The sequence below is a fragment of the Necator americanus genome, chromosome II, assembly GCF_031761385.1.
Source record: "Necator americanus strain Aroian chromosome II, whole genome shotgun sequence".
Taxonomy (NCBI): domain Eukaryota; kingdom Metazoa; phylum Nematoda; class Chromadorea; order Rhabditida; family Ancylostomatidae; genus Necator; species Necator americanus.
Genome location: NC_087372.1, coordinates 2,805,237 through 2,820,407, shown reverse-complemented (window position 1 = coordinate 2,820,407; position 15,171 = coordinate 2,805,237). Strand labels below are relative to the sequence as shown.

The 15,171-nt window shown below is 39.8% G+C and overlaps 3 protein-coding genes across 5 annotated transcripts; all 3 read left to right on the top strand.

Annotated features, from left to right (window-relative positions):
* Positions 1 to 4,492: 4,492 nt before the first annotated feature.
* Positions 4,493 to 9,048, top strand: RB195_016702 (uncharacterized protein; the record flags this gene model as incomplete). Of its 2 annotated transcripts, none has more annotated exons than XM_064183351.1 (3): positions 4,493 to 4,603; positions 4,661 to 4,837; positions 6,047 to 6,307. In XM_064183351.1, 3 exons carry the CDS (start codon positions 4,493 to 4,495, stop codon positions 6,305 to 6,307), a joined length of 549 nt encoding a protein of 182 aa, XP_064039233.1. The 2 variants fall into 2 exon arrangements, with proteins under 2 accessions (XP_064039233.1, XP_064039232.1); XM_064183352.1 differs by lacking the exon at positions 4,493 to 4,603 and adding an exon at positions 8,836 to 9,048 and having other exon boundaries at positions 4,814 to 4,837; positions 6,047 to 6,193.
* An 81-nt stretch (positions 9,049 to 9,129) lies between these two features.
* RB195_016701 (uncharacterized protein) lies at positions 9,130 to 9,510 on the top strand (the record flags this gene model as incomplete). 2 transcript variants are annotated; one of them, XM_064183350.1, is made up of 1 exon in its annotated part: positions 9,130 to 9,510. In XM_064183350.1, one exon carries the CDS (start codon positions 9,130 to 9,132, stop codon positions 9,508 to 9,510), a length of 381 nt encoding a protein of 126 aa, XP_064039230.1. The 2 variants fall into 2 exon arrangements, with proteins under 2 accessions (XP_064039230.1, XP_064039231.1); XM_064183349.1 differs by having other exon boundaries at positions 9,172 to 9,510.
* Positions 9,511 to 10,442: 932 nt separating this feature from the next.
* RB195_016700 (uncharacterized protein) lies at positions 10,443 to 14,263 on the top strand (the record flags this gene model as incomplete). Its single annotated transcript, XM_064183348.1, has 11 exons — positions 10,443 to 10,456; positions 10,530 to 10,614; positions 12,215 to 12,292; positions 12,352 to 12,437; positions 12,536 to 12,644; positions 12,709 to 12,771; positions 13,005 to 13,047; positions 13,688 to 13,743; positions 13,861 to 13,887; positions 14,104 to 14,187; positions 14,249 to 14,263. The coding sequence occupies 11 exons, from the start codon at positions 10,443 to 10,445 to the stop codon at positions 14,261 to 14,263; spliced, it is 660 nt and encodes a 219-aa protein (XP_064039229.1).
* Between the last annotated feature and the right edge of the window lie 908 nt (positions 14,264 to 15,171).

Genomic DNA, 15,171 nt, shown 5'->3' with positions numbered 1-15,171 from the left:
TCTTACTCTCTTCATCTCGTTCTTGAACAATATTTCTGGCTATTTCTGCGGATTTTCCCAGGTGAATGGGTGATGATGATTAAATTTAATCTTATAAAAAGCCTTCTCAGGTGTTTCTACACAAAAATTTGTTGAGCCTCGCCGTTTATCTGAATCCCTGAGTCGATATGGATGTACTGTTAGGGTCACCTAATTTTATGGTTAAAAAATGCAATAGATTTAGTTGATACGCCTACAACACCGGTACTAACTTCTGTCCCAAAAAAATCCGTTGCCGGCAAATCCGTCACAAACCGACGGAATCCGTGGGAGTGGGCAAAATTTAATTTTGAAATATCATTCAAAAGCAATTGAGCTATATCAAACATAATAAATAAAATAATAAACAAGTAATAAATAATAAATAATATAAAATAATATTGAGCAACATTTCAAATATACTTCAAGAATTTAGTTATGACAAATGGGTGGCCTGAAAATAAGCAAAGTTTCCCCAACCTTCGTTAATTACTTTCACATCTCCGCAATTCTGCAATTGGCATATCCGGCGGATACATTTCCGTGGAAGAAAGAGGAATCCATTGGATTTTCGTTAATTTCTCAAAATTAGACGAATTAGACGCTTGTTTTATCCGTAATCAGGAGGTCATTTAGACCATTTTGGTACTCCACACTTCATATTTGAGTTTCCATTCCCTTCGGAAGCAAAGGTGTTCCATTGAAGGATAATAAAAAGGCATACATTCTTAGCTGTAGAAAAACAGCTTAGAAATTTCCCAAGTTAATAATTTGTTCTTGGCAATAGTTCAAATTTTAAGTTTCTACGCCATTATGAAGCGGTAAACCTTTGTGGAAGGACTTAACTAATACGAAGTATTGCAGCTGTCAGCCATGTAGATACCACAAGGGGGAGAGTGGGCCTCGGCCGCCCTGCCGCCATTTCCCAGTTCACCAGTCCCAGGGGATAAAAGGCTTGGTTAGCTCCAGTAGGAGATAGAACTCATGACATCTTGTGTGAGGCAGCGCCTTAGACCACTACACCACCCGGGATGAATATGGCGCAAAGTCTTTGGATAGAGGTTCGCCTGTGATTGTAGAACCGCTAGTTCGGAGCTGTATTAACGCATCTCTACGACGCCAGCGCACCAACTCGACGCTGGTGGACCCGTCGCACCCCGTTTTATGGATATCTGGCGCCGGCGCACCAATTCCAATCATTCCGTCCCTTTGAGATCGATAAAATCGTACCAGACTTGTCTGTGAGGATAAAAACACTTACTTGATACATATCTTGGAAAGTCATTTTAACTATCTAACTAACCAACTAACTTTTAGCTACACAGCTGCTTCCTCATGAACCTCAAAAGATTCTGAATTAAAGTCGAACGTGTAGGAACATTCTCACAAGGATTGATCAACGCCATGCACTTTACACTCTCACTTTACTACAACAATCTAGCTCATTTACAGGATTTTCTGCGAGAAACGTCTAACCGGAACCCTGATCATAGTGGAGTTTACTACAACTATACACGCTTCTATCCTATTGCATTGATCCTAGCAAATTTGCTACGCTGCTATGCTTCTGTTCTGAGCGGGCAAATATGGTTGAATCGTTTACTACTGCCGCTGAGATAATCAGTATTATTGCAATAATAGTGAACGCTTTTCTATTTCTTATCTATTTTCAATGTCCGTTGAAAAGAGTACGCGGATATCGTTATTTCTTTCTAATATCGGCAATACAGGACACTTTATTAGCAGTTTGCTGCCTATTTCTCACACCGGTAAAGCTTTTTTTGTTTGTTTTGTTTTTGTTGTTTTTTTGTTATTTCTTTTTTGTTCAAATTTCAATTTTTTTGTTTGATTTTTTCATTTTAATTTTTTCAACAACTCAGGGACAATGAACAGCGTATTCACAAATTCGATACGAATTTACTTGTTTTATGAACTGTTTTGAGAAATACTACAAAACTGCAGTACTGTAGTGTTATCAAAAGGGAATTAAAGAAGGATAAAGAGCTTCTATCTGTATTTTGAGTTATTTTTCCTCCCACTAAGAGCTAGCATCTTTTTGATTGTTCTTTGCAAATTGAGCAGTAGTGAAATTCTTCTCGTGAAGCCAGTTCAGTTTACCGGGCAGACGGCTGGACCGTCGACAAAGCAGATAAGTCGAATTTAGGCCGCACAATTAGAAATGTGAAGTTGTCTGCCAAGCGGAGTGTAAAGCAGGTGGTTTCATAAAATTCGAGTGAACTAACGCTATCTGCAACTACCCAAGTGAATTTTTGCCGTATGAAACTTCGTGGGAACAAACACCGTTTTACAGAATGACTAGAGGGAACTGAACTGAAATTGAAGGGGACCACGTGCTAACTCGTAACAAACACTACGAACTCTATATTTTTTACAAACAAAGCCCTCAACATTGTCAGTTTATCGTGATACGTCGCCTTTAAAAAATCCTTCTTGCTCACGCATTGTTTCGGTCTTGTAATGGAATAAAACTAAACCGAAGAAAGAATCGAGTCAATAAGTCTAATGAACTAATTCTTTTGTTTATTTTTTTTTGCAAAACATTTGAAACAAACAGTGATTCTGATTTTATTGAACGAGCCGAGATATAAATACAGACGCCAGCTGTTTTAAATTAAACGGATGTAAAAGATCCGAGTTGATACTTATCACAATCTGATCTACCCTGAACTTAACGAGCAACGTTGTGCAAACCTGGTCAGCCACAAATTTAATTTGTTCAGCGTTGATCGCTGGAAGATTAAAAATTGTCGACGACTTAATTGGTAATTATATTATACCCATTGTTTTTAAGAAGAGGAAAACTGGTTATTGATCCTTATTGATGAATGATTTTAGATCGTAATCACCAAAGACTCTACTTTCATCTTCATGGCCACTGGAATACTGTATAGGAAACCGTTCGGTGAAATCGCTCTAATATCCTTTGCCACGTTATTTGTTGTATCGTTACTGATAATCACCAACAGCTTTATATATCGTTACATCCATCTATGCAGGTAAAAAATACACACACTATATGACTTTGTATTCATAGCACGTCTACAGTATCATTGAGCCCGAATCTCCTTCACTTTCTCCCTATCGTAGAAAACTTCAGAAGAGTAACCGGTTTAAAACTAACTGTTCCCCACCTTATGCAGTCGTATTTCATAAAAGTCTTTGGCGTATCGATTCAGTTGGAATGCACTACCGCGTTTCCGTTTTCTGCAAGTGGTAATCATTGAGGTTTTCGAACGTGTGTTGGCCTATACATGTGTTGATTTGTAAGGGTCAGAGTATGATGAAGTCAGTGTTTTTATCCTCCTAGACCAGTTTGGTACCACGTTATCGACTACGGAGGGATGAAGGGCTCGGTTGGCGCTTAGGCGGCTTCGTAGGGTCGACCGTGCGTGTCACAGCGGACCTCTTGGCGACTGCGCCACACATGACCCCGTATTTCATAGTATACACATACAAGCATCACTTGTAAAATCCAGGCAGCCAGAGAGGGGAACGGTCAAGACCTATCCGTATGATGAGCCGTCCCATATCCAGAAAGCTAATGAGCGTCTATAATTGCACCGCGCGACTCCCGACAGCATCACAGTTACCGCAGTAGCCTGCGATCGCTTGTCTTGTGCTACATCTCGCATCTCGCCACACCTTCTTCCCCGCCCATTTGGGTGCGTTTGCCGCCTCCGCAGCTCTTACGATAAAACTCAGAAATAAAACAATATTATTTTCTATTTGTGGCATTTCTTGGGCAATCATTCGATGTATCTCTATATGTAAACGATCGCTACTCTGTACACATGCAATATCAGTGACAACGTTCGATGAGGGGCGAAGATGGACGACGTCATGCGTGGGACGTGAGGCAAACGCAGCGCAATGATCTGCCGACGCTATTAACTGCTGCGCAGCGCAATTAACAATAGCCGTTGCCAGTTGTTTCTCCTAAGGATAGGTTGTCGCGGAAGCTTTTGTACCTAACGACACGCACCACCTTGTGCGCACCCCTCTTTCGAGTGCTAACGGTGGTAAACCAATGACTCCTCCTTCTTAGACAGTTGCGGGGACGGCAGCGTTTGTAAGGGAACGTGTTTCATCGCACCTCGTCGGATTAAATGTTGTTCCCACGCCATTTTTACTATTATTAGAAAAGGCTGAGCGGAGCCACGCTTGCTTTCATAAACTACACACTCACAGTTTTCCTTGAGGTTTCTGTACTTCGTAAAACGCGTGACGCGCTGCTTTTGGGTAAGTGCGTCGCGGTCACCAAATTGAACATAGGCATTGACAAAGAAAGTTTTTGGCATCAAAACCACACATTTGCATTGTCCTTTTAAGTATAACAGTTATTGTATTGTTTCTGTTTAGAACTGAAATCACTGACATCTATAAAAAGAAGATTACCTTGATTCTGATTATATCTATCAACATTCTGCTATTCTTAAACTGGTTTGCTGCAGTTATGTGCGGGAACTTTCGGGAACCATCATTTTATGCTTCTATCAATTCAACAGCTTTGGAGATATCAGGTGTGAGCCTCGACGAAGCCGGGTTCGCAGGCTACAAAATCAACGTATGTCCAAACTGGTCGCAAATAGCTTGAAGCAACACTCACTTCCTTATTTTTCAGGCAAATATTGGAAAAATGGCGTTATTTATTCTATACGAAAATGGGAGTATTCTGTTTGTATTGCTTCTTGTTAACTGTTTTTGCGCAGCAAAAATCACATATACATTAAAGAAATCTTCGATCAGTAAACATGTAAAAAAGTATCATGGACAAATGTTCTTATTATTGTTGTTGCAGGTAAGTTTTTAAAGAACACAAAAAGATACTGACCTACTTTTGTGTGAATTAGCATAAAAACATAGACTGTCAGCTCTTTAGCGGAGTTTTTCTTTCTGAAACATCCTATAACATTTTTCAACCGGTCAAGTTCATTTGTGGAAAAGTTGTTAAGAGATTCCAAGTTTCATTCTTCGCGCTAACTCGTCCAAAATAGCGGAATGCTTGATTATCTGCCGTAACTTTGCGCCCTAGAGGATACAAACACTTTTCATGTTGAGCAGTTCTGCGATAAAAACGATGAATTTCCCCGACTATCATAGTTTCTTTCAACTGGTTTTAGACGAATCCTAACTAGATCAATAAAAACTCGTCCCTTCTGCAACACGAAGCTCTGGATCAGTATTCGTAAAACACCAAAAGGATAAAAGGAGAAAGTTTCTGGCGTTAATCAATCCGCTTGGGATGCGCCTCCACGTTCACTTCAATTCGGAATCGTTTAAGGTTTACGAACGTGTAACTCGCCTATACAATGACTTGCGGGGCTTAGCCGATATGTCAAGTCAGTGCTTTTATCCTCCAATACAGGTCTGGTACCAATTTATCGACCCCGGAAGGATGAAGGGCTTGGTGAGCACCACGGCTAATTCGAACCTCTGACCGATCGTGTACACAGCGGAACTTCTTACCGACTGCGCTACTCCTGCCCCCGTAAAACATCAAAACTTGGAAGAACTCTGCCGTATCCATTAGTTCATCCATAAAATCCCAAACATGTATCCGTTAACAACTGAAGCTCGCAAGTGGCAAGAAGTGAATTTCGTTCTGTTTCCCCTTCTTCAGCTTGTACTTATCAATGATAACTCCTCCTAAGAATGAAACGAGTTCTCATTTTTTGAACAACCAACGTCACCACTAGGCGAAACAGCTCAGGCCCATAGCTACCGACCAACGTACGGTCATCTTCATATCTTTTCTTCCTTCCCATTAGGACTCAAGACAGTCGGCTGACAGCTTTAGTGGTCTTGGGTCATGTGGACAACCAGGGCGTGAACTTCTGCGCCTCCGCTAACTTGCGCCACAAGTCAAACGCATTAAATTAGTTCGCTAAAACGTGAAAATACCTTACAGACGAGTCGAATCATTCAAAAGAATGACACCTACAACAATAGTCGGATTGATTGATCAAAATCAAATGGAGCGCAAAAATCTATAAATCCACTATTCCAGACTGCTTGTCCTGCAATACTCATGCAAGCCCCGGTCTGTCTTATGTATGTGATGTTATTCACCGATACATCGTCAACTGCAACAGAGACTATAGTTATCGGCATACTTCTCGCCTTATTCCCAGTCTTTGATCCAATCATAATTATAGTATTTCTAAAAGATTATCGCAATTTTATACTTTCAAAAATTAGTTCGGGACGATTTCAATGGTTACCGTCACAATCTAGACAATCTAGACATCAAACATTTATTGGAGATTGATAGCAGTGTGAAGACACTTCGTTTTTTTTTCTTGTCGATTCTTTTTTAAAATTAACAGTCTTATTGTTTTTCCTTCTTTGTTCCACTTTTAATGTAAATAAATTATTTATGTTGACAAGAAAACCTGCCACTTCACTATACTTGTGGTTCAGTAATAAATTCATAAAAATGTAATTACTTTCAGATTTTTCCATTTGAAACTGAAACAGTTGACGTCTAGTGCTGCGTCCTAGGTTAACAACACGGAAATGCCGTGAAAAACGGAAATGTCGGAAGTGTCGCCTGGAAGGTGGGGAGAGTCAGATAGAAACACCAATGTTTTTGCTTTTATATTTAATCATACCATTAAAAATAAAGCAAAAAATATCCGAGATATGTCGCAAACAAAAATAAGTGACACTGAAATGAGTGTTGTAACTCTGTGCAAGGGGAAAAATAAACAATTCACTGGAATTTCCGTTTGCCTCACCTACTTCGTTAAACCGAAGGGAAAAAAAAATAACAGGTGTGGTCTTATATCCACCAATCACGTACGGTATGGATTTATTAGCTATAAAACTATATCCAAGCTGGTCCTTAGAATCTGTACGGATATGGACGTAAAGAAGAAATTAACCTCTAATGTTAGTTGAGTTTCGACGATGGGAACCAATTCACTGAACTAAGTTGGAGTGACGATAACTTCGTAACGAGTGTGCTTGATGGAAGAAGAATTGCTCGGAAAGCTGATTTTAATGAAATGGGACCCATTCCTATCGCTACACCATTTACCCATTGTTGAATGCAATTTCCTAAGCTATTCCTCAAGTTTCATTCGAAAAGAAGAAATATCGCTAAGGACAATAACACAATAAAAATGATTTCGAGGAAAAAAATCAAAACTTTTAATTTTCTTAACTTTCTAAATTTTGAAACATGTAGAATGAGCAATGTCCAAAAGTAACTCACAAAATGGAACAATGAACTAATTCCAGGGATTTTTTAAGTTACTTGAACAAATAGAGAAAAAAAGTTTGCATGATAATAATTTTTCTTTTGAACTTTTTCTTTTACTTTTAGTCTATTTTTCAAACCTTATCAATTGAAGAAGAAGAAAAAACATTCATTCGAAATTCTTATCTTCCCGGCCACACAGTATTACGCTTCCTGGAGTGTAAGAATCATCGGGGTATATATTATTCATTTTTGGTATTTTTTTTCCTAAAATATGGATTTATGAGGCAAAACATTTGACTACATGCTACTCCTTATCTACGCTGAGTACAATTTACAGTCTCCCTACTACAGCATATGTATGTTTGTGAAGTTCAACCCTAATAGTATCTCCTACTCCGATGGATCAAGGACGTATTTGGTCTGCTTGTGATGGGGATGGGATTAGGAGGATTATCCTCAGAACTGTACACAAAATGTCCCACGAAAGCAAAATAAATTCCTGCAAAATGATAGACTTTCTCGTTTTTTCTCCAATCGGTCCTCATATATAATAAAATATAATTTAAAACATATAAAATATAGTCACATATAATATACGGAACGAACGCCAGAGCTTCTCCAGCTTTAGTGGATGTTTACGAGTTGTATGTTTATGTTTTATATTTACGAGTAATGGTAGTTACAACGCATTTTTTGTTTCACTGCAGTTGATCATCTACGACTAGTTTTCGATTACAGACCAACATAAATCCATCCGCCGTTGCTACAGTAGCAACGAATCGCAAAGCGGATACTGGGTGTTCATTCACTGATTATACATCATATTATATATAACAAAATATAACTTAAAATATATATATATAATATAGTGAAATATATACATTATAGAAATATATAATATATTATAGAAATATATTTAATTACATAGCAATTCGTGTGAAAATGATTAGATCAATCAGGGAAACTAAACAAAATTAGACAATAAGAAGATCTCAATAACGATATATCAAAGAGGGAACCACAAGGAAACGATGAGTTGCCATTGAAGCAGTGACGATCGGTTTCCTGGAGCGGTCCCGGTTGGAAAAACTATTCCTACGATGACTAGATGATGTCCCACATCTTGAATTTTCGTACCTATGACTGTAGCAGAAGGATATTTGTGACTTGTCAACAACGTCGTCACACACAGCGCACTGTGACTACCATATGGAAAAGAACCACGAACGCAGTAGAAGTCCAAGTGCTCATTCCAGCATATGGCTGGACTGATTGAGGAAAAACGAGAATGTCTATCATTTTAGCAAAATTTGAGCTAGTTTTATTTCTGTGAAATATTTTTTAGAGTATTGAAAATCTCTCTTATCACATCCCCGGGGACGAAGACCAAATACGCCATTACACGATTTGAGAGCGTGCTCTTATTATTTATTAGGTTGAGGAATAAGTTCTTTCCGTTTTAATCGATCGTTTGTTTACAGCGATTCTTTTGTCGTAAGGCCAATCGTAATATACCATTTTAAAGAGGTTTTTCTGCTCTACAAACCTGTTGTAACCATTTTTTCGATAACTAAATGTTGCCTTAATTTCAGGCCTCTGAAATGGACATTCCAGGCGGTAAAAAACAACATTTTCGACACCTTCTTTACTTCGCCTTTCGCCGAGGTCAAAAAGCCACCGAAGCTGCTCGGGATATTTGCGCCGTGCATGGAGAGGATGCTATAACTGCGAGGACTGCTCGAAATTGGTTTGCCAAATTCAAAAATGGCAATTTCGACCTGGACGACTCTCTCCGCTCTGGTTGACCTTCTGACTTCGACGAGGATAGTCTCAAAGCGCTTTTGAAGGAAGACGGCCGTCGATCAAGTCGGGAATTGGCCGAGAAGATGTACTGCGACCAAAAGACAATTTTGAACCATCTTCACTCGATGGGATTTGCCGAAAAACTCGGAGCTTGGGTACCACACCACGACAACGCACGGCCTCACACAGCAAACATCGTCAAAGCCGCCCTCCAAGAGCTCGATTGGGAAGTCCTTCAGCACCCACCGTACTCTCCGGACCTTACGCCAACAGATTATCACCTTTTCCGCTCGCTGTCGAACCAAATGCGAGGTGTTACCTTCGACAACAACGAGGACCTCGAAAATTGGCTCAACAACTTCTTCGAGTCCAGGCCCGGCGGTTTTTGGCAAAACGGTATTAACAAGTTGGTCGAGAGGTGGGAGCAGGTCGTAAACAATGACGGAGAATACATAGTTGATTAATTGCTTGTTATAATTGTTGTAAAATATCAGGATTTTTCAATAAAGAAAAAACGGAAAATGCTTTTTTTTTTGTTCAAACGATGGATTTGTTAGTGCCGACACTAACACCAATGCTTCCATTTCAAATCTACGCAAAGAAATTTGGAATTTTTCATACAACTTTGTACTGTTTAATCACGCATTTTGAAGTTAAAATTGTGTTTTCCTCGTTTTCAAACACCGGGCGCGGACAGGGGAGGGTGGCGAGTTACTCCAACGGGAACGGAAAGTGAAGCTATCGAGGGTCCCACCTTGACTGCAACCGCTCAGCTTCGACCGCAGCCGCTTACGCAACGCACTGAGCTTGATGTCCACTTCACCCGACTATATCTCTTGTCCTGAATCACGATAAAACTAGCTAACTAGGCTCGAAAAAAGAAGACATAAGTTGAGGGATAAATTGTGAAGGAATTTTTGTGTGATATTAGTACACACATTATTCATGCTCGTTCATAGTCGACGCGGAATTGGTTCACTCGCGGTGGAGCGACCCGTCTGCATCATCGGACCTCTTTTTCTCTACTCGACTGGCGCTTCTTCTTCCTTCTGACCTACCATTATCGAAAGATCAATTACTCTCGAAAAAAAATTGTCAACTACTCCCGGATGCACATATTTTTCGCTGGTCATCCGTGAACCGCGCAGACCTTTCCGAGTTCACTCTGACAACTTTTCTTCATCGGCAAGTTGTTATTCTGAGGTGCTCCTCAGACTTCGATGTATTTATGTTCTGCACTTTCATGTTGCCACGAAATGATATTGACTAGTGGTTAGCTATCAAAACAAGCTCACCAATATCAGTGAGGATTATTGATTCATTTGAAGGTGTGTCTTTATTTCTCAGTTTCTCAGTACCGAGCGGTTTTTTGTGCGTCTTATACCGTATTCACAGAATGGATCAACCTGAGTGAGTTTATGGAGGAAATAATCTTTAAAACGTACAAATAATTAAGCGAGCTCAGCAACATTATTTGTCCCAGGGAAGGATCGAGAATTAGCCCTGAATCGAGCAATATCATTAAGAATATGCCGAGTCATATCAGTCACATAACGGTCTTCGTTTCGGTAAGTGCTTGTAGAATTAGTTTTTTCCTTGAATTTCAGGGAAATAGGGAACAGATGAACAGCATACAGCCATGCCGAAAACATCATCTTTGTCATTACAAATGTTTACAGAAGTTTAGTGGTTTGCCAGAAGAAGCTAACTCCGCTAAACATCCGCAAAAAGTATGAACTAGGAAGGACCGAGCTTAAGGAGTTTTTTTTTTCTCCGAGCACAACCGGTTTAGCAAAAATGAGGAAATGCATGGTTACAAGACCACTATAATTCAGCGGAGAGAAGGATACGATGTTTGTGGAGTCACCATTTCCATTTCCTAGAGGTTTTCTTAGTGAGTGGTCAGCAACATCTGCCCGGAAGTCAAAAAGAGCTGAAGACCGCTGCAGTTGCGTAAGCGAAGTACCACAATGAAGCTGGCGATTGTCATCGAGGCGGCATTGCACTCCGAATGCAGAGCCAGTGAGGGCCCAGTCTCAACCCGTATCTCTACAGCGCAATTACTAGCGCAGCAGCTGCCACAGTGTGTCACGCTCTAGGTATAGTATGGTCGGAAAGACATGAAACACGGTGCAGTTCAGTAAACAGGTGTCCTTAAAGGTATCACCCCACGAATCTGAGGTGGTACGGATTTCAGGTGGAGTGTTCGTATACGGGACCGTAGATTATGGAGAGAGGTGATCCCGTCCATTTCTTCCTAATCAAACCTAATGTAAAAAACGGCCCGGAAGATACGGCTTCAGGCGTTTTGGGGCGCCATTTTCTACAACGAGTTCTATTGGAGCGCGCCAGCCTTGTGCATACGCCGCATCTTCCGCGCCGTTTTTTTACGGCAATTAGGAAGAAATGGAGGGAATTACCCTCTTCTCCACAATCTACGATCCCACAGAGACATAACCCACCTGAAACCCGCACCACCTCAGATCCGTGGAGTGGTTTGGGGGTATCCAAAAGAAAAACTAGAAAAAAATCCGTACCTCTGTACAAAATGAGGAAATACCCAGAACAACCACACTATAGTCGGGTCTAAACGGCATGAATCACGAATGTAATTGCGGCGCATTACGCGTTCGAAACGACGGGGTGGTAGAAGCAGTTGGAAGCGAGGTGGGGCCGTCGCAAACTGTGGCGATGGTTGGTCCCAGCAAGGGTTTCACCACAGTTCTAGCCGCTACGCTCCACCGAAGGGGGTCGAGAGATGCCCCTTACGCAATTGCGTACGTGCACCATGTCGTTTTGTCCTTACTATATCTTCTATGGTGATACGAATAATGTAAAACAAAGCTTATTAGCTGCTCGACAGTCGATGGTTAGGAAACCTAATCTGCAAATACACAGCAAGTACAGTCCAGTTAGAAATCCACGATCTCTGTGGATTTCGTAATTATGTGTGTCCGTGTTGGACGCACTACAGTAATATCCAAAAGTACGAATCATCATGTGTCGTCATATAGAAACATTTTTAAAAAAACGCCATTGGATATCGTACAACTTTCTACGTAATCGTTTACGCCACATTCCAACGCACCACAAATCGAATCGGTTCTACCAGAATGTGCGTTGACGTCACTGATATTGTTTCTCTGTTGCTTTGATAAAGAATTCTAGGTCACCCTCATCATAGTGCTGCTTATGGTAATCGCGCATGTTGTCCGCTTAATCATGGGAATCCAAACATCGTCCAAGGTTCTATGAATCGTTATTGAATAATAGAATTGATACGTAGTCAATTGATACGATCACAGAAGGATACTCCTTCCGCTATTGTCATCCAGCCAAAGGACAAACCGAAAAAAGAAATCAAGAAGAAGAAGAAGGCATCACTTGCATGGCAAGTTTTGGAATTTGTGCGTCAATCAATAGTGTATAAAATATTCGATCTATCTATTGGAAAATGATAAAATCTAGATGGAGCATGCTAATTTTTAGTAAACATCGCAGCAACTATAACTTGCCATCGAAATTAATGATGGTAGATGTCGAAGTGAATAAAGAGGCAATGAAAGAAGCTAGGAAAAAGAAGAAGGAAAAAGAACTGGTTGGTGCAGTCACTGTGACGAAGCTCTCAAATCAGGAATATTCAATATTTATTCAATATTCAGGAAGCCACTAACCCTGTACTGCCTATGGCGATTTCAGCACCACCTCCATATCAAACGATCAAGGTAAGATGCTTTTCTTAAAAGTGCAATTCAATTCAAACTGTCAGTTAGCAAAAGCATAAAAACTAAAATCTAATTAACAGCTTAGAGTTCTGAACCAATTAGTCTTCACTTATTAAATGAACAACTTCAAAATATTACTACTTTTCTTTAAGTATCTGTTCCTCGCTTCATGAGGACACGTTACAAACGCGTGATTTTATGCAAATACCTCAACTGTATCTGCTCCTTTTCAGCCAAGCCCGGGTCAAACACAACCACCTCCTCGTATTTGCGTCGGTGAGTTCTTAGCTAACTATGACTACTAGCAAACGATGGCCACTTAGGTGTTCACCTTCTCAGAGCAACATTTCCTTGTCACTCCTTCTCCGTATTCATTAGTTGGCCGTGTCTACGTTGCAGAATATTCTCTAAGCATCAGTCTGGCTCATAAATTGTTGGGCATAACGTTGTGCATAAAGTTTAAAATCACCAAAAACTTCTTTGAACTGCGCAGAAACTAAGAAACACACTAAAACACTTCACTTTATAAGTCGCTCACACCATAAATCAAAATCTTTGTCCACGCCAAACGTGGTCTTAAGAAAGTTTTAAAGTCTTAAGATCGCATCTTTCTACTGTGGTGATATTTTTGAAATGCGTCGAAAAATGGAAAAGAAAAGATACGATGTAAATCCGTCGATCGATATTCATCAACATCACTGTTTTTGTGTATCTCCCCGCTTTCTTGTTTTAATAGTGGAAGTGAACTTGTGATTAACCGTGGCTTTCTCAAAAGAACTATAGTGAGTAAGGCCCTGCGTTCTTATTTCGAGCGGAAGCAACCTGACTCCTAAATGTTACATTTGCCCTGACAGAAGCCGGAGTGGAAGTAGTGATCCACTTGTTTTAATAATAATTCTCTAGTACACTTTTTCAGTATCACTAGAAAAAGCAAACTCATCCGCACAAAATTCAGCAGTGAATAGTGGTCAGGTAAGTATGGATGAAGGAATTGAACTACTCAACAATATTGTTTTGAATAAATAGTCGATTAACTTCACACAAGCATGCCTTTACTGTCCAAATGCTCTAAAAACTTCTACGTTTCAGCCATCACCTACTGCTTCAGCTCGTGCGGTGAGTTAAGAACTCACAAATTGAATTAAATCATTTGAAATTTGGCTACTAGCCAAAGAGTGGAATCTGTTCTTGTCAATCAGTCGCAAAATTTTCTGCTTAACAATGAATTTCTTTTGTTTTATGAGGAAAACCCCTTAGTATTGGACTATGCCACTACTTTTGTCATTTGATCTGTCCCCTTTCATCTCTTTCATTTCTTTCATCCATTTTCAGGCAGCCGATAAGGAGAGAATGTCTGGCGGAACGATTGTTTCAAAAACTGTCATTAGTGAGACCTACACCTCACGTAGCACCACGGTAAGTAACCAGATTTATTCTCTTGAAAATAATCATTTGTCTGATTTTTCGACTGTTGCAGAGTGAGAAAAAGTGAAATAAATCCCGCTATCCTTTTAAGCATATGTAGGAGCTTTTCTAATAAAGATTTTTGTTGCCCTAACGAGGATCTCAGCAGGATCGACAACCATAATTTGTGTTGTAGCACAAATTAATTTGGGTACATAAGAAAGAAATAATGTAGGTGTCACGAATGAGAAACTGTGACAAAGTTGTTTCTAACTAACTTAGCAGTAAGTATGCTTATTTTACAACTTAACGGTATCTGCAAGAAACCAATCAATAGTTATGTGTCACCACTGCACCAGCAACGCGTATTCATCAAACACTAAGCAGTATGAGACGGTCTAGGGCCAGATTTCACAGAAATAGAGAGGAAAGCGAAATTTCAATATTATTTGTTAAACGTACCTCGCTAACAGCAAATGACCGAGCAGGGCGGCGAACCCAAGCGACCGGCTATGGACGTAAACGACTAACATTTTCATGGAGAACAATTTGTGCTCTGAATTCCTCAGAGGATAAGGAGCACTATCAACGACACAATAAAACGACGAAAACTACGAAAATCGAATATTTCCAAGTTATCCCAGCTACAATACAATGTTTATACAATGAGAAATCAGTGAATTTTTATCTGAACACTATTCGAGGGGAATGAATTTAACGGGAAAAAAAGATAGCCTATACAACTACAAAGCCCTCTTGTAATAAGTAAACATTAAAATAGATTTTTAAGCTGCATAAGTTATGAAATCAGTAGACCATAGATCAAAGTTCAAGTCACTTTGTTAAAATCAACATACTAATCGATAATGTAGTGACAGGAACCGTAAATGTTAGGAAGATGACAAGAAACACCGAGTATTATGGTTAATGCATTTACATATTTGTATAATTCTGTATGTACAATCATCCAAATCTATTTTGAGAATAATTTTAGAA